Raw genomic sequence first — 14,569 nt, forward strand, 5'->3', positions numbered from 1 at the left:
AGGACGATATACACTAGTACTGATCACTGAGGTACCCAATAGATAACCGATCTATAATCCCAGGAAATCTTGCCGAACCAGCTAACATCCCACCGCCCTCACACCTCACACAATCCCGACTTTCCAATAATCTCATCCACAAGCGCATCAAGCGCCTCCGTACCCGTAAAATGCGCGCTATCCAAATCAAGCGTTTCGAGCACATACGGATTCGTAAGTGCGAACGCGTCCACTACTTCCCACCCCTCCTGCCTTGCCAGGGGGAGCACAAGCGCGCTCCAGAGTTCCATCCGCCCGTTCGTGACATGATCTTTCGCTTCTTGGACAAAGTGGTCCGACCGGGGAGGGTGTGCAGGAACGCCGAGGTAGATGAGTTTCTGATTCTCAAGCCGAGGGCAACGAGGATACACCTCTAGGTGACTGAGGATCAGGTCGAGCGCTTCTGCTGTCCTGGATCCCTCTGCAGCAGAGAACCACATCCCAAGGCTAACGGCGACGACGTCCTTATCCGCTATAAGCTCGCACGTCCTTTCCGGCTCCGTGGCGCCCACCGGGTCCCAGAGGAAGACGCTCTCCACCAGCCCGGCAGAATCGGATTTCTCACCCATCTTCTCGCTTTCTGTGAGGGTGCTCCAGTGCCCGTTCAGCCGATGCATGAGCGCGTCGTGTGCTACTCGACCGTGCGAGTCACCGGTGACGAAGACCTTTTTTGGCTTGAAGGTGCAAGGCTCGGGGGAGGTGTACCGTAGTCCAGGGTGTGCCCAGCGACAAGAGTGGGGAACGAACGTATACTTGCCGATTATATCCTGCGCTGTCTGGGGCACTTGGGAGAGATCTTGCATCGCCAGAGTGGGGATGTACGACCCCTGTATCGGCTCACCGCCTGAGCAAGGCGGGAGGTCCAGCAGTAAGGAGGGCGGGGGAGGAGAGAGGACCACGCGCCCACTGGAGATGTTCGCTGTGTAAGTTTGGCATTCCTCGGGACAGGCTGGGAGCTGGAAGGGCTCAGCCAAGAGAGGCTCGTGGATCACTTCAGGCCACGAGGCGTTGTTCTCCATCACGGAGAGATAGTTCTACACATTGTAGAGTGAGCCGTCGAGCACCGCGATACTGAGATATAACAGAAACATACCGGGAACTCCCACCATACTTGTGCCCATGCGGCGCCGCCGTTTCTCAGCTGGACATCCCATTCATACACACACGTCTCTTGGCTGAACCTAGTCGGGGAATTCCATACCCCGCGCTCAGCCCCATCGGTACGCAGGAGAAAAGCGTCCGGCCCAAGAAAACGCTTGATATACCTATCCAGGCGAGGATCGGAGCTGACGGTCCACTCGGCTCCGGAACAGGAGGACGAGGGGCGGGAGATATGGAGAGAAAATGTATTGCAGGAGTAGGAGCAGAGGGAGATGTCGAACGTCGGGTTCTGCGAGGTGAGGGGTTGGCAGGTGTACCCGGTTGAGGGAAACGGAGAGAGGGGACCTGTAGGGGAGGGGCAGGTTGGCGATATGGCGGATGAGAGGGGATGAGATGGGGATGATAGAGGCCAGGTGAGGGAGCACCAAAAGTAAATGAGCAAGCCGAGGACAAGAGTGAAGACCGCGAGCAGGTAAAGGCGTAGAGAGCGCTGGGGAAGCATCCCTCGCTCTCAGGCAGGAGTGGGAAAAGACAGTAGAAGGGGGTAGTCGTGAGGCATGATAACGACCTTAGACTTGCAACTGGACAGGAGCGTCCGCAATCCATATGAATGTTATCATCAGAATATTTCGTAAAACGTCACCCTTGAGGCACGGACGCCGTCAGATTTCGGGTTTTGGCGGTGCCGCAGAAAGAGAAAGAAGATAGCCCGTTGACAAGCGCTTTGTTCTTCTCTTTTTTCAGGGTCGAAAATTGGTCTGTCAGGGCGGCTGTTTCCACTGTGGCATCCTCCTCCGACAGCCATGAATTGAAGATATAAATAGCCGGCATCGTGTTTCATTTGTTACAGGACTGGTGTGAAGCTTCAGAGGACTTTCTATTCTGTCCAAACAAGGACAGTCGCACGACAGGGGGGATGACTTACTCTACAAACCCTTCAAAGCCACCCTCTTCCCCCTCCATCTCTCCTCTTCCAAATCTTGAACCAACCACGCCGCAACACTATCATAACTGAGAGCATACCCCAGTGCCGTCGCAAAACTAACGAGGACGAATCCAATTAGGGGGAGACGGCACGCCCAGCCGGGGATAGGCCAATGGGGAGGGATGTTGACGGCTGCTTCGACCGGTTTGGGCTGCGGGGCATGAGTTTAGGGGCAATACGCGAGGAGGGGAGACGTACGGAGCCGTGATACATCAGTGAAGGACAGACTATGGCCCAGTTTAGGTCGGTGCACTTTGTCTGCAAGTGGGTGAGAACGATGCGCGTCTCGGTGTATATATGTGTCCTGCGTGACACATTAGTACCTGTTCTCGTGTACTTTGGGATGCAGCAGGCATACGAATCCATCAACAGTCCTCCACCCGGTCTGTCACAAACAAACATGCCTGCGACGAACCACACCCTCTTCCCCCCTCCTAGCGCCTCCTTACACGCTTCTGCTACGGCTTTCCCGATCCCGGGGAAAGTGGAGTGTTGCCATGGGAAGAAGGCGGGGACGCCCGCGGAGCTGATGACTGCGTCTGGGTTAGAGTCGCGGATGGCGGAGAGGAGGGAAGAGGGAGAGAGGGCATCGCCTTCTATCACTTGGAGGGATGGGGAGGTACGCAGAGGTTCGGGGAGAAGGGAGAGGAAGCGGGACGGGGAGCGGACGAAGGCAATCACCTCGTTGGAGGCGGTGAGGAGGTGGTCAACGACGCGCAGGCCGAGACGGCCGCCGGCACCGACGATGAGGACGCGCATGTTGGTGGTGAGCTCGAGGGATTGGACGATGTGTTCGAGTGCTGCCTTTGACGCGTCACTGAGATCGATCGGCATCCATAAAAGGTCACAGGCTTTCCAGTTATAGTCATAACCCCCTCCTTGGTGAAATATATTCTATTAAGAATTACAGTCTATCTAATACCTCCAATCTCTTCACAGCTCCGTCTTCGCCTTGTGCCCTCCTTCCCGGAATACGTCCTGCAGCGCCCGCTTCGTGTGGTCAGAGAGGGAAGTCGGGAGCACGACGGTGTACTCTATGAATAGGTCACCGTGCTCTTTGTGTCGCTCGAACAAGGGCATCCCTTCTCCTTTTACCTGCTGTACGAAGCCTGCGTCTTGTGAGCTCCTGCTTAACCCCAGGCGAAACAGTGTGCATACCAGGCTGGGTGACACCGTCTTTCCGCAGAGTCACGACATGCCCATCAAGATGCGTCAAGTTCCTCTCAAACCCAAGCAACGCCTCTTGCACCCCAATCGTCTCTCTCCAATACAAGCTCCCCTCTTTTCTCCTCCACCCTCCTTGCTCCTTCTTCATCCTCACCTTGAGGACCACATCACCGGCCTCCCAATCCGGGCTCTCGTCTGCCTCTCCCTCAAAGACGACTTCGTGTCCCTCTGGAATGCCCGGCTCCACCTCGAGCGTATAATGCGCGGTATGATCGAGCACCTTTGCGCCCCCGCAGTGAGGACACGGGCGAGCGATGATTTTCCCCCTTCCCTGGCACTCGTCGCATGTCATCTGGCTCTGGGCAAACATGCCAGGCATAATCTGATGTCGAACATACTTGACTCCGCTCCCATTGCATCCACCACACGGCTTCACGTCCCCGTCCGAAGCAGCCCCGCTACCTCGACAATGGTCGCACAGTACCTTCTTCTTCAACATAAAGTCGATCGAGTTCCCCGTATATGCATCCGCGAGCGAGATCTCAAACTCGGTCATCATCGTCGGTCCTCTCCGGACCTGATCTTCGCGCACTATCAAGTATGTCAGCAAGGGTCGGCGAGCACGAGAAGGGACGCACTCCCACCACCAAAGAACTGCGAAAACATATCGAATGGATTCGCGTGATGCTGCTGCCCTTGTGCAGACTTCTTGAGCCCTTCCTCTCCAAACTGGTCGTATACCAACTTCTGTTTTGGGTCTGAAAGTACCTCATATGCTGCGAATGCATCAATAACTGGCACTGCGGACAACGTCGCTGCGGAGGACGACGCACCCGTGGCTATATCGACAAACCTTTCCTCTGCCCCTGGGCTTTTATTCTTGTCTGGATGAAACTTCCTCGACAACTTCTTGTATGCTTTCTTAATATCCTGCTCGCTAGCCGTCCTCGCCACTAGGCAATAGAAAAGCGTCAGATGGCAATCCTAGGTTGTGAGGACAACACGAACCGTCAAGGATCTTGTAATAGTCGGCCCCAGCCGCCAGGGACAGAATTACCCAACTAAGCCATAATAACGCGATCTGCCAGGAGGATAACAGTGCCATCCTGGAGGATATATGTAAATCGAGAGAAATGAAAAGTGAGAAAGGGTTACACGTCGTACTTGTGGACCCTGGTGGAGAAAGGGACGTGGCGGATATGGACGGCGCGACGCGTGATGTTGTAAGCAAAAAGTGCGGTCTTCCGACCATGTGCTTTCCTGCTTTTGGTTGGAAATCAAGTTGCTCTCTTCTCGAAAGCATTTTCTATAACCCTGCTTATTGTTCAATATGGATATGCACTCGTCTCATCTCCTTCTTTGATAACCCCCTGCTCTACCTGCCGTCTATGTGCCTCGTCAAGGAATGGCAGCAACGCATCCCGATACAAATGCGCCGCCTTGTACACGAATATGTCTTCCGGAAAGCCACGTACGGCAGAAGCGAGGCGTCCTGGGACTCCCGGTTCTTCAACCAGCTTAGTCTGCGCTTGCTCAGCCCCAATCCACGCCAGGAGGGGAAAACGCACGACAGGCTCGATGTACGTCCTCACCGTGAACAACACTGCCCCGGTCCTCGGCATCCTTCTCAAGCTCTGTCTCTCCGTCCTAAAATGCACGGTCCTTACATCGACCGTCGGCTCCGGTGGGCTGAAATCGCCCCGCAATTCGCGGTTTGGCTCGTGCGTCCCCTCGTCAAAGGCGTCTTCAGCCCCGTTCGTAGGCTCGGACCAGGCGAGCGCACGGTCGATTTGGATGAAGTAGTTGTTTCGCAGCACGGGCTTGTCTGTCTGCAACTTGCGGAAGAAACGCGTAAGCGAGGGCTGGAGCTTGGTGTCGTCTGCGAGTGGTTGGGAGGTAGCTTTGGCTCGAACAGAGAAACTTACATTGGGGGACGTTGCCGCCCCTGTGGATGTCGTCTAACGCCTTTCCGACTGCAGCAGGTAAGCACACATCAACATGAAACTCAATGATCCTTACTCTTATCTTCCATTCTCCAGAACCCGCCTGTGCAAATCGACCCTGCCTGGAAGTAATACTTCCCGTCCCTGCCTTCGAGCGTGATGAAAAGGTCGTCCTGCACCCTGCAACGATTCAACTAGTAGTTCCAAACACATCGATTCGAGAACCACACACAGCAGTCCAGCCACAGTCATCGGGTCTTCCTTGTCCAAGTCATGTACCTCACCCAGTGGCAGGATCTCGATCGTCCTGATCTCCCCATCACCATACCAGCCCCAGTCTCCCTCCCGTTTCTGCTTCCTCTCCACTCGAAACATCATCGGGTACCTCCTCGAAAGGTACTCCGCAAGCTCGTGCACCACTTCCCGCGCAGCGTCCGCTCCCCCTGGCACACCATCTCGCGGCGGCATCGTACGCACGGCTTTGGATCCTCGGGTGCGCATACGCTCTGCACGGATGGTGTGGTATTCCTGGTATCGGTTATCTAATTCGATCCACTCTGGCCAGGACATGTTCCGCAGGCCCATCGTCACGCTGTCTACCTTGAGACTTTGAGTTGCCTCAAACCGGGAACCTTACTGATAGGGTCCCCATCTGAACGGTCGATAGAGAGGTGGAAGAGTGCGGTCGATATCGAAATCATGCCAAGGCTTGAACTTCGGATAGTCAAAAGCCACGGGTCGCCATTCTTATCGCATATTCAAATCTTAATGCTAGTCTATCGAAAAGGACTGACCTCCCGGCTCCCGATCCATCTCGTCACGAAGCTTGACATCCCTAGCTTTAGTGATTGTCTTGCTGGGAAGCTGGTCCTTGAGCGCTCGGCGTTTGCTCCACATACCGAAGATGCCACATAACGCACAAAGTCCGGCCAGAACCAGGATATACATGTCCATGTTCAAGATCTAAGGGACGCAAGTGAGAAACAGACCACAGCCGCCGCGGCCTGTAAAGTTGGCAGTAATATTATTGACAGGGGCAGGTTCGATTCGCATTCATATCTACGCGGAGAAGAACCCTGAATTCACCCAAATTCAGCATCTTCAACATCTTGGTTATCAGCTCCCGGCAACGGGGGTCTCCACATACACTATTGACAACTACTACGTAACCCTTGAATAACCAGATCATCGTATATGGAAGTTCAAAGATAACATCGCCAGATGAGCAGGAGGCCGCTTTCGGCACTTGGAACATGAAGGCGGAGACCGCGATGACGCTGAAAAGTCGCTGGCGGAGGGCCCGGCCGCTCCGATGGGCTTCGCGAAGCAAGCGTTTGACCTCATGGCTATCATCAACTGACTGAGCATATCGCTGCGACATCTAACCATGCTATTGAAGCTGGTCTGTCATGGCGCACGACCTAGTCTTATTGTCTCTTGAGGGACTTGGGTGCGCCGCTTGTCTTGTGGGGCTGTATCTTGCTTTGCGACTATGGCAAAAGCGGGTCAAATCTGGCAGCAAAGTCACCTCTGAGATCAAACTGGAGGAGAATATCACGCATGTATCTAAGAGCATTTGGCACGCAAACAAAGAGAAGGGTACGGCCAAGCCTTGCATGAAGGAAATGCCTAACTGTACCTTTCAGGCGAGGACGAGACGCTCCCCGACCCCAAGCCTCTGTTGGACTTCGACTTGAAAACGGCAAAGACAAGGAATTATATCTATGTGAACAAGACTCTCCGATATCCGTACTATCAGACTATGGGTAAGTCTGTCCTTTCCGGCCTAGGGACGCCCACTCAGAGATGGCAGCACATCAACCGATGGAGATCGAGAACTGGATCGAGATCAGGTGTGTCCATCCTACACAACCATCGTAGTTGCTAACGAACTTTCAGCTCGGACTACCAATGGTACTTGTCGGAGAAGAAGAAAGTCATCCAGAGGGAGGTCAAACGCCTTCCCCCTCATTGAAAAGCTCCGTGACTGACATAGAAGCCAGGGTAAGAAAGTGCTTGACTCTCTTCCGGAAAACGATTTTGCTTGCCAAGAACTGTTGGAAACCGTACTCGACTGGATGCCAAAGCGCTATCCGACATTATTTGACCGGCTCCTGCGCACCGAGGACCGCATAAGCAGGGACGGGATCTTCAATAAGGTCACTGGAGAGCGCTTTGACTGGAAGAAGGGCGAGGCGCCATCTGGCTGTGATGCGCTGACCATCCTGAGCCGGTAACTTGTTCAGTTGTTTGTTGAGGGATGATATTCACGCCTTCTAGGCTGACAGAGTGTGACTTCCTGATGGCTCGTGAGCGTCCAGATGGACATATCTATTTCACCGGAGGGCTCGTCGCCTTCCCAGGTCTGTCATCCCACAGTCTTAGAGTGTCTACTGAGCAGGCGCAGGCTTCTATCTGCTGAGCGAGAAGATCGACAAGCCCATGTCGGTCGTGCACGCTCCTGTTCCGCAGTTCAACGACAAGCTACTCATGTCTGTCGAGAGGCGCGTCCTGACTATCCCCCTCTTGCCAAGCTAATACAGGAGCGAAGGACACTCAAGCGCATGCTCCCTAGTGCGCCGTTCGAGCGCTCCTCATGGGAGATCGTCGACGATCTCAATCTTTACTGGCACAACATCGCCCTCCTTCCCAAAGGTGGCAAGGTCAGTGTCGACCCTAGCGACCTTTACCTGCGGATAGATCGGCGTACGTCCGCCTCCCCCTTCCACTTCTCACACGAGCCCCAGCTCACCCTAGCACAGAAACGTTCCGCAAGCTCCCTAAAAGCAAAGGGATCATATTCGGTGTCCACCCGCTCGTACGCAAGCTCAGTACGCTCCGGGACTCCCCCCTCCTCCCGGCACTGTTATACAAGATCCATACCGAGTCTGGAAGGGACTTGATGTGCTATAAGGGGGCGGAGGCGTATGAGGAAACGTTGGGGCCGTGGTTGGAGGAGTGTGTGAGAGAGCAGGTAGAAAGGGGGTTGGTGAGTGGTGACGAGAAGGTCTCGGACTTTAGAGAGTATGCAAAGTGACATTAAGGGATACTACAATTAAGGGATACTACATGTAGTGCTGTATCCTGGCATTTTCAGACGGTGAGAAGTGAACAGGGTTGACTGAGCAGCTCGGCCCGGTGTGTATAGCGAAAAAGGAAATCCCAACATCTTCACCTTGCCAGCTGTGGTGAGATAACCTTCCCGTGGCCGTCCGGCCTTACACACTGTTCCCAGGCTGACTACGCGTCTTCTGATAGATACCCGTGTCCGGGAAGGTCGGCGAGCAGCGGGCCGTCAAGCAGAAGACCGGTGATCCATACGCCGGGAGGCGTATCGGCGTGATCTCCACAAGCCACAGAGGGCGCATCACGTCGCGCCCTCTATGTTCTATCGGTGCCTCTGCTGCCAAATCCGTCACGTCAACCGCATTACGCGCCGATGGATGGATGACGCCACGGAAGGATCGGAGCTCGGCCGAGAAGTGCCGCAGTAGTCGGCGGGTGCTTGTGCTTCCGGTTCTATCGTATTACATAACGCGTTCCCATCATGCGACTCGGGACGCGTACGGCGCGCTGTGGGCTTCGGATTCCATGCAATGTGCAATGTAATGTGTTGTAATGTAATGTGACTATGTAATACTATGTTGTATGATATTGTGTGGGTATCACACTTGGCAGAAGATGGAGGACGAGGGATGTGGGTCCTGTGACTGAAGCATTTAGTAGGCGGCTTCACGTGAACACGAGGCGGTAAGACAGCGGATTCGGGTAGACGAACACCGCCCTGCGTGACGCTCATCTCCGCAGGGAAGTGCCTGGCAGGGTTTAAGCAGAGTTGAAGAAGGGGGGAGTATGTGATGAATTGGAAGAGATATGAGAGGGTAACAGGGTAAGTTGGAGTAATCGGTATTTGTCGGGTGAAGGGGAAGATTTGACGCGTGGATGAGACATCAGGTGGACATCTGTTCAGCCCTTGTACGCGTTCTCATTACAACTACGGTATATCATCTTCTCTACATTGTACAATTATACCATTATTAATAATAATATTTAAAGTAAATTAATGACATAATAATATCATCAAAGGAATATAGAAGAGAAGATGATACGCCTCCTTCAAGCCCCGGAGAAATGGCGGCCGATCGACGCGCCGTTTCGTTCACCGGGCGGCTCTACGCGTGTGTGTGTGCCTTGGTCCAGCAAGGGCGAATCCACCTGCTCTTACCCTGTCACGGCTTGCTCTTGACCACCACCTTCCTCACCATCACCGTCAACGTCCTCGACGTCCCCCTCCCCCTCTTCCTCACCGTCCTTCTCTTACGCATTCCACAACAATACTACAGCTTACAGTAACAACAGGCCTGACGCGCCCTGGCTGGACATCCCGCGCCGCGCCGACATCACACCACCTAACACCACGTAGTAGCATACATCTCCAACACCTTCACACACACGTCGCGTCTTCCTCTCCCTGACGCGTCCCCTGGCCCAAACCGACTACATCAACTTACTTTAACCCACATCTCTCCACTTACTCACTATCACATCATATCGTATCGTATCGTATCACTTCCTCTTAATCGCCATCATGCAGCCCCTTCAAGCCGATATGGATATCGACATGCTCGTCCCCAACGAGGAGGGTATCACACCCGAGGAGCGTGAGCAGAGGAGAAATGCGATCAAGAAGTTCATGGAGAGGAAGAAAGTTGCCCAAGTGAGTACTCCATCAGTGACGCGCTGGCCGCGTACGCGCTCCACCTGCACTAACTGACCCCCCCGCAGTTGACGGAACAGCTCCGCATGCGTCTCTCCTACGCCTCTTTCAAAGCATCACGAGGCTATTCCGCTCTCCCGTTCAGCAAGCTCGACCCCCTCGTAGACCAGGAGATAGCCGCCCGCTCCCCTTCACCCAGCATATCTAGCACCATGAGCGGCGCCTCTCTGAACGGGCGCACCGGTGCAGGAGGTAAGCGCTCGCGCGCGCGCCCAAATTCCTATACTGCAGGTGCCACACACCCATATGTTCCTCCGACTGGCATCGGCCTGGGCATGAAGCACTTAAACTTGTCCGCCTCAGCTGGTGCCTACCCCGCGCTCGACAGTTTCCCAAGAGACGCTACCGGACTTCCGGCTCCTGGATCGCTCTACATGGCCCTCTTCGGCAGTGCCCCACTAGGCTCGAACGGGTTCTCACCAATCAAACATTCTCCCTCTGTTGACTACTCGCCCAAGAGTTCCAGCTTTGGCTCGGGCTCAAGCGGCAGCGGCACCGGCACCGGCACTCGCAGGAAACGCACTTCCGGCGCAGCGGGCAGCCTCCCACCTCCCAACAGTCCAAGGAAGCACAGGCGCACGACAGGGAGCGCGAGCTTCTCCCACCCGCCGCGTAACTCTTCCGGGCGCGCGCTCCAACAAGAGGCTGAAGCAGCTGCAATCCTCACAAGCTTCCTCAGTTCACAGGAATCAGCCGCCTCCCCCATAGGCACACAAAGCCAATCAACAAAGGTCAACGGATCGAGCCTGTCCCGTACCTCTTCCACGAGCTCCTCAGGCCCCAAAGGAGGGCTAGGAGCACCTTTCTCCGTATCGGAGAACAGCCAGCCTCCTTCTACCCCGCCCCGTGCGTCCACTTCCCAGCCAGCGATGGACGCCGCGGAGACCTTAGTGTACCTCGCGACATCCCCCTCTCCTGCGCGGCCACCAAAATCCTCCAATACCTTCTCCGGCCCCGGGCGCGTACTCTTCCCTCCAACAACCCCAATACAAGCACATCAGAGGAGTCAGAGCACCCCGAACGGGAGCGTTAACGGGAACGGGACTGCCCTGGGAAACCAGGGCACGCCTTTCGGCTTCTCGTTCAGCGATTTTGTGAACGTTAGTCCGAGCCCGGCACAGCCGTCGGCAAGCGCGTTTAGGGAGGAGGGAAAGGGGTTGGCTCCCCCTCCAGGTATATACTAACCGCCCGACCGGAGCCCATTTGTGCAACCTTCCTTACCCGAACCTCCGGACCCCCGACTCCCCGACTCCGACCCCAACCCGAACCTTCAACATCTGACATCTCCGACCGACATCCAATCATCTTCCCCTGGGCTTGCTCACCTGTATTACTAAACCTCTAGAATTTGGACCGATGTACGATCGCTCGGTGGTGGTGGTGTACGATCCCGATGTCGACTTCGATGACCCTCTGGGGTGGTCAACGTTGTTGCATTTCCTGTTTTGTTTTCTGTTCTTGTATTCGGTCCTCGATTCCCTCCAACGAAGGGGAATGAAATCCCAAGCCAGACAAACCTTGAAGTCTTACTACCTTGTCCCCTCTACCTCTGCCTTTGCCTCATCTTGCTCTCTTCCCTTGTTCTTTGTTTTTTTTTTTTTTTTTTTTTCCCTTTTTTTCCTTTTTATTCTCGGGGCGACGGCAAGAGCAAGATTGTTTGTTCCTTTGTTTTCGTGTTAGTACGGTACATATGGCTGCTCTGTACGATGTGTAAAATTGTATATCTAACTGGTTTTTTTGCAGTCGATTTGGGTTTGCAAATGTGTTGTGAATGACAAGCTACGGGTTGTCTTTTCAGAGCACTTGGCAGCATCTAAGGACACTGCTGCACATGTGGTACATACTGATGGTCCAAGAAGTTCGGACAAATCGTACGCTTTACGATGTTAACCAAGTCATACAATATACCGCTCTCATTCCTTACTATACACTTCCCTCAGTCTCTCCAACGCAACCGCATAAAACCCTCTAAAGGGGTCCAGCACCCCCTCCTCCCACTTGACCCTCTTCACCCTCCTCCAGTGTCCAGCAGCCTTCAACATCTCCCTCACCCACCTCGCTTCCTGGCTCTCGACAAGAGACCACACCTCACCCTCTCTCCCCGCTCTGGCCGTCCTCCCCGCCCTGTGCACATACTTACGCATATCGAGCGGAGAGTCGTAGTTGACAACGTGTGACACATCCGGGATATCGATCCCTCGGGAAACGAGGTCGGAAGCGACGAGCACGCGTATCCGGCCTTGCTTGAACTGGTCTAGTATGCTCTTTCGCTCTCCCTTTCCGAGCTCGCTCGAGAATGCCCGCGCGAGGATTTGGGGGGATCCTCCGTCTTGCGCTGAGGCGGAGACGGAGGTGGAGACGGAGAGACGGGCGGACTCGAAGAACTCGAACAGCTTTAGAAGGCGGGTGGTGGACTCGGTGGATTTTGTGAATACTAGAGCGTTGGTTATGGGATGCGTGTGGAGGAGGTGGAAGAGGTACAGGGGCTTGAGGTCTGTTGGTACGACTAGGAGATATTCCTACCTCTTTGGATTAGTATGATGTTGGGAAACCCTCGGAAAGTGCTTACGCTGAGCGTGTCAGGAACGCTAAACTCTTCTCTTATGATCGCTTCGTCCCGCTCTCCCTCAGGCGCAGCAGTGACGATAAAGTACTTCGGATTCCTCAGCCCAAGGGACTTCAACACCCCCGGGTCCCGCGTCATCGTAGCGCTAAACAACAGTTTCTGACAACTAGGCAACATAGGGGCCCAGCCGAATTCGTGTGGGAGGTCGAGCCAAGCTGGGCTTAGCGCGTCAGGGATAAGGAGGTCGGAGGAGGGGGGAACGGGGTGAGGCGTGGGGGTGAGCGCGGTCAGCAGACGGGGGAGGAAGGACTGGAAGGATTGGGAGAGGAGACGGTCGGCTTCGTCGATCACCTGCATGCGATTAGGGATGCGCTAACTCATGGGGGGTAACATACTAAGAATCGGAGATGTTGGAGGGAGAAATTTGGTGTGTCGTCGAGGTGGTCAATAAGTCTCCCAGGCGTGCAAACTAAGATATCGATATTACTCGACCCGCCCTGCAATCTTCTCCCGTCAATCACTCTCCAGGCTTCTGTGTAAGGAAACACGCACTTCGTCTCCAGATCTTCTACAAGTGCCTTCTGCTCTTTTGCCCAGCTTTGTGCACCCGTCGCACTCCCAACTTTTAGCCCTGTGCCCTTGCACAGCGCTTCAAACGTCTCCTTCACCTGCTGGACAAGATCCCTCGTGGGAAGTATGACGAGTGACCTGAGCCTAGTGACGACTCTGACACTCAAGATCTCCACAATAGGCACCGCGTACGCCAGCGTCTTCCCACTCCCTGTAGGGGCAGACACACACACGTCTCTCGGGGCACGTCGGGGTTCATACAGTCCCCTTCTCGCTTCCGGTCCAGTGAGGAGCCAGGGCCACAACGCCGCCTGCACAGCGAAGAGGTTGTCGACGCCAAGCGCCTCGAGTCTGCGCTGGAGACGCTCGTTTAGCCCATAGTTTGCGTCGGGGTCGGAGAGCGAGGGTGAGAGGGAGGAAGGGACGAGTTCGGCTTGAAGTAGAGAAGGGTCGAGTCCTTGCCTAGATAGTTCAGACGATGTGGGAGGGGGCGGTTGTTGTGGTTGTGGGAAGGAGAGGAGGGGAAGTGGAGGACTGTCCATCAGGTAAGAGTGGCCAATATTATTCTTCCACAAAAAAAGTCATAATTTAGAAGTAGGAACACAGCCACTAGATAGGGTTCTGCCGCAACGCGTCGAATGATTTAAGTGGGCCCCTCACATGTGATTCATTATTCCAACGGGCCCTTCTCATGGAATTGGCACTTTTCGGACAAGATATTCGCGTCTGAACACAAAGAATGGGATATCAGACCTTTGGGCCGTCTACACCTATTGCTGATATCGTCTACGCTGTGTTTGAAAATGTGATGGAAAATGGTGCTGCGGGTTGATCCTCGGCCAAATGTGATGAGAAAGCCACTCGGTCAACACCAGCTGCTGAACTTCTTCACAACCACTATTTCCGGTCCATGAAAGCCCCACTAAGTGCATGTGAGTACGAACTATCAATAAAAATTGAAACGCCAGCGAGGCACTCGGGATCCAACTGGGACCACAAGTTCTTGCCAAATGTCGTTGTGGCCAAGTTATTTCGGGCGGAACGGCGGAAAGAGTTCTGTGTTTCCTTTCCAGAAGATCGGGATTCCAAATATATCACCATGTCGGGAATCGGGGTCATACAACACTCGGTAAAACACGCAAGAAAGTTGGTCAATGAAGGGATAGGTCAAGCAGGTCGAGATGTTGATGAAATGTACGATGTCTGTACCCTGTTTTGACAATAATTAGTGATCAATGTAGTATTCCCGATGCGATGTTTATTCTATTCTTGGCTATCCTTTTTCCCGCAACGAGTACTAGTTCAGGGACCTAGCGACAAAGACCCTGAATATCCACACATCGCGTTCTGTCCGTTATGCATAGAGGGCGGTGCACTCGGGCCAACAGCACAGCTGCGCACCTTGTATTACAACCTCCTCC

General features: G+C 54.3%; 7 protein-coding genes across 7 annotated transcripts; 2 read left to right on the forward strand and 5 right to left on the reverse strand.

The window, feature by feature from the left end:
- Positions 1-98: 98 nt before the first annotated feature.
- DACRYDRAFT_104927 (uncharacterized protein) lies at positions 99-1,642 on the reverse strand (the record flags this gene model as incomplete). Its single annotated transcript, XM_040767999.1, has 2 exons — positions 99-1,073; positions 1,133-1,642. 2 exons carry the CDS (start codon positions 1,640-1,642, stop codon positions 99-101), a joined length of 1,485 nt encoding a protein of 494 aa, XP_040631932.1.
- Positions 1,643-2,066: 424 nt separating this feature from the next.
- DACRYDRAFT_104928 (NADP-binding protein) lies at positions 2,067-2,959 on the reverse strand (the record flags this gene model as incomplete). The annotated part of the gene is made up of 3 exons (XM_040768000.1): positions 2,067-2,276; positions 2,324-2,429; positions 2,484-2,959. 3 exons carry the CDS (start codon positions 2,957-2,959, stop codon positions 2,067-2,069), a joined length of 792 nt encoding a protein of 263 aa, XP_040631933.1.
- A 45-nt stretch (positions 2,960-3,004) lies between these two features.
- DACRYDRAFT_20593 (DnaJ-domain-containing protein) lies at positions 3,005-4,450 on the reverse strand. The gene is made up of 5 exons (XM_040771996.1): positions 4,301-4,450; positions 4,126-4,245; positions 3,931-4,068; positions 3,284-3,883; positions 3,005-3,234 (listed from the first exon to the last, which is right to left on the reverse strand). The coding sequence occupies exons 1-5, from the start codon at positions 4,395-4,397 to the stop codon at positions 3,059-3,061; spliced, it is 1,131 nt and encodes a 376-aa protein (XP_040631934.1). The 5' UTR covers positions 4,398-4,450; the 3' UTR covers positions 3,005-3,058.
- Positions 4,451-4,616: 166 nt separating this feature from the next.
- DACRYDRAFT_93402 (uncharacterized protein) lies at positions 4,617-6,189 on the reverse strand (the record flags this gene model as incomplete). The annotated part of the gene is made up of 7 exons (XM_040777153.1): positions 4,617-4,815; positions 4,861-5,171; positions 5,218-5,265; positions 5,312-5,415; positions 5,468-5,842; positions 5,873-5,981; positions 6,030-6,189. The coding sequence occupies 7 exons, from the start codon at positions 6,187-6,189 to the stop codon at positions 4,618-4,620; spliced, it is 1,305 nt and encodes a 434-aa protein (XP_040631935.1).
- A 706-nt stretch (positions 6,190-6,895) lies between these two features.
- DACRYDRAFT_47033 (uncharacterized protein) lies at positions 6,896-8,272 on the forward strand (the record flags this gene model as incomplete). Its single annotated transcript, XM_040774737.1, has 8 exons — positions 6,896-7,001; positions 7,049-7,088; positions 7,135-7,186; positions 7,239-7,468; positions 7,516-7,598; positions 7,643-7,743; positions 7,782-7,941; positions 7,998-8,272. Coding segments are annotated over 8 exons (1,047 nt in total), but the record flags the coding sequence as incomplete, so codon positions are not given.
- Positions 8,273-9,792: 1,520 nt separating this feature from the next.
- DACRYDRAFT_114331 (uncharacterized protein) lies at positions 9,793-11,196 on the forward strand (the record flags this gene model as incomplete). Its single annotated transcript, XM_040769799.1, has 2 exons — positions 9,793-9,952; positions 10,021-11,196. The coding sequence occupies exons 1-2, from the start codon at positions 9,824-9,826 to the stop codon at positions 11,194-11,196; spliced, it is 1,305 nt and encodes a 434-aa protein (XP_040631937.1). The 5' UTR covers positions 9,793-9,823.
- A 729-nt stretch (positions 11,197-11,925) lies between these two features.
- Positions 11,926-13,690, reverse strand: DACRYDRAFT_76097 (DEAD-domain-containing protein; the record flags this gene model as incomplete). The annotated part of the gene is made up of 4 exons (XM_040776182.1): positions 11,926-12,531; positions 12,582-12,929; positions 12,974-13,082; positions 13,131-13,690. The coding sequence occupies 4 exons, from the start codon at positions 13,688-13,690 to the stop codon at positions 11,926-11,928; spliced, it is 1,623 nt and encodes a 540-aa protein (XP_040631938.1).
- Between the last annotated feature and the right edge of the window lie 879 nt (positions 13,691-14,569).

This window comes from Dacryopinax primogenitus (assembly GCF_000292625.1).
Source record: "Dacryopinax primogenitus strain DJM-731 SS1 chromosome Unknown DACRYscaffold_3, whole genome shotgun sequence".
Lineage (NCBI taxonomy): Eukaryota > Fungi > Basidiomycota > Dacrymycetes > Dacrymycetales > Dacrymycetaceae > Dacryopinax > Dacryopinax primogenitus.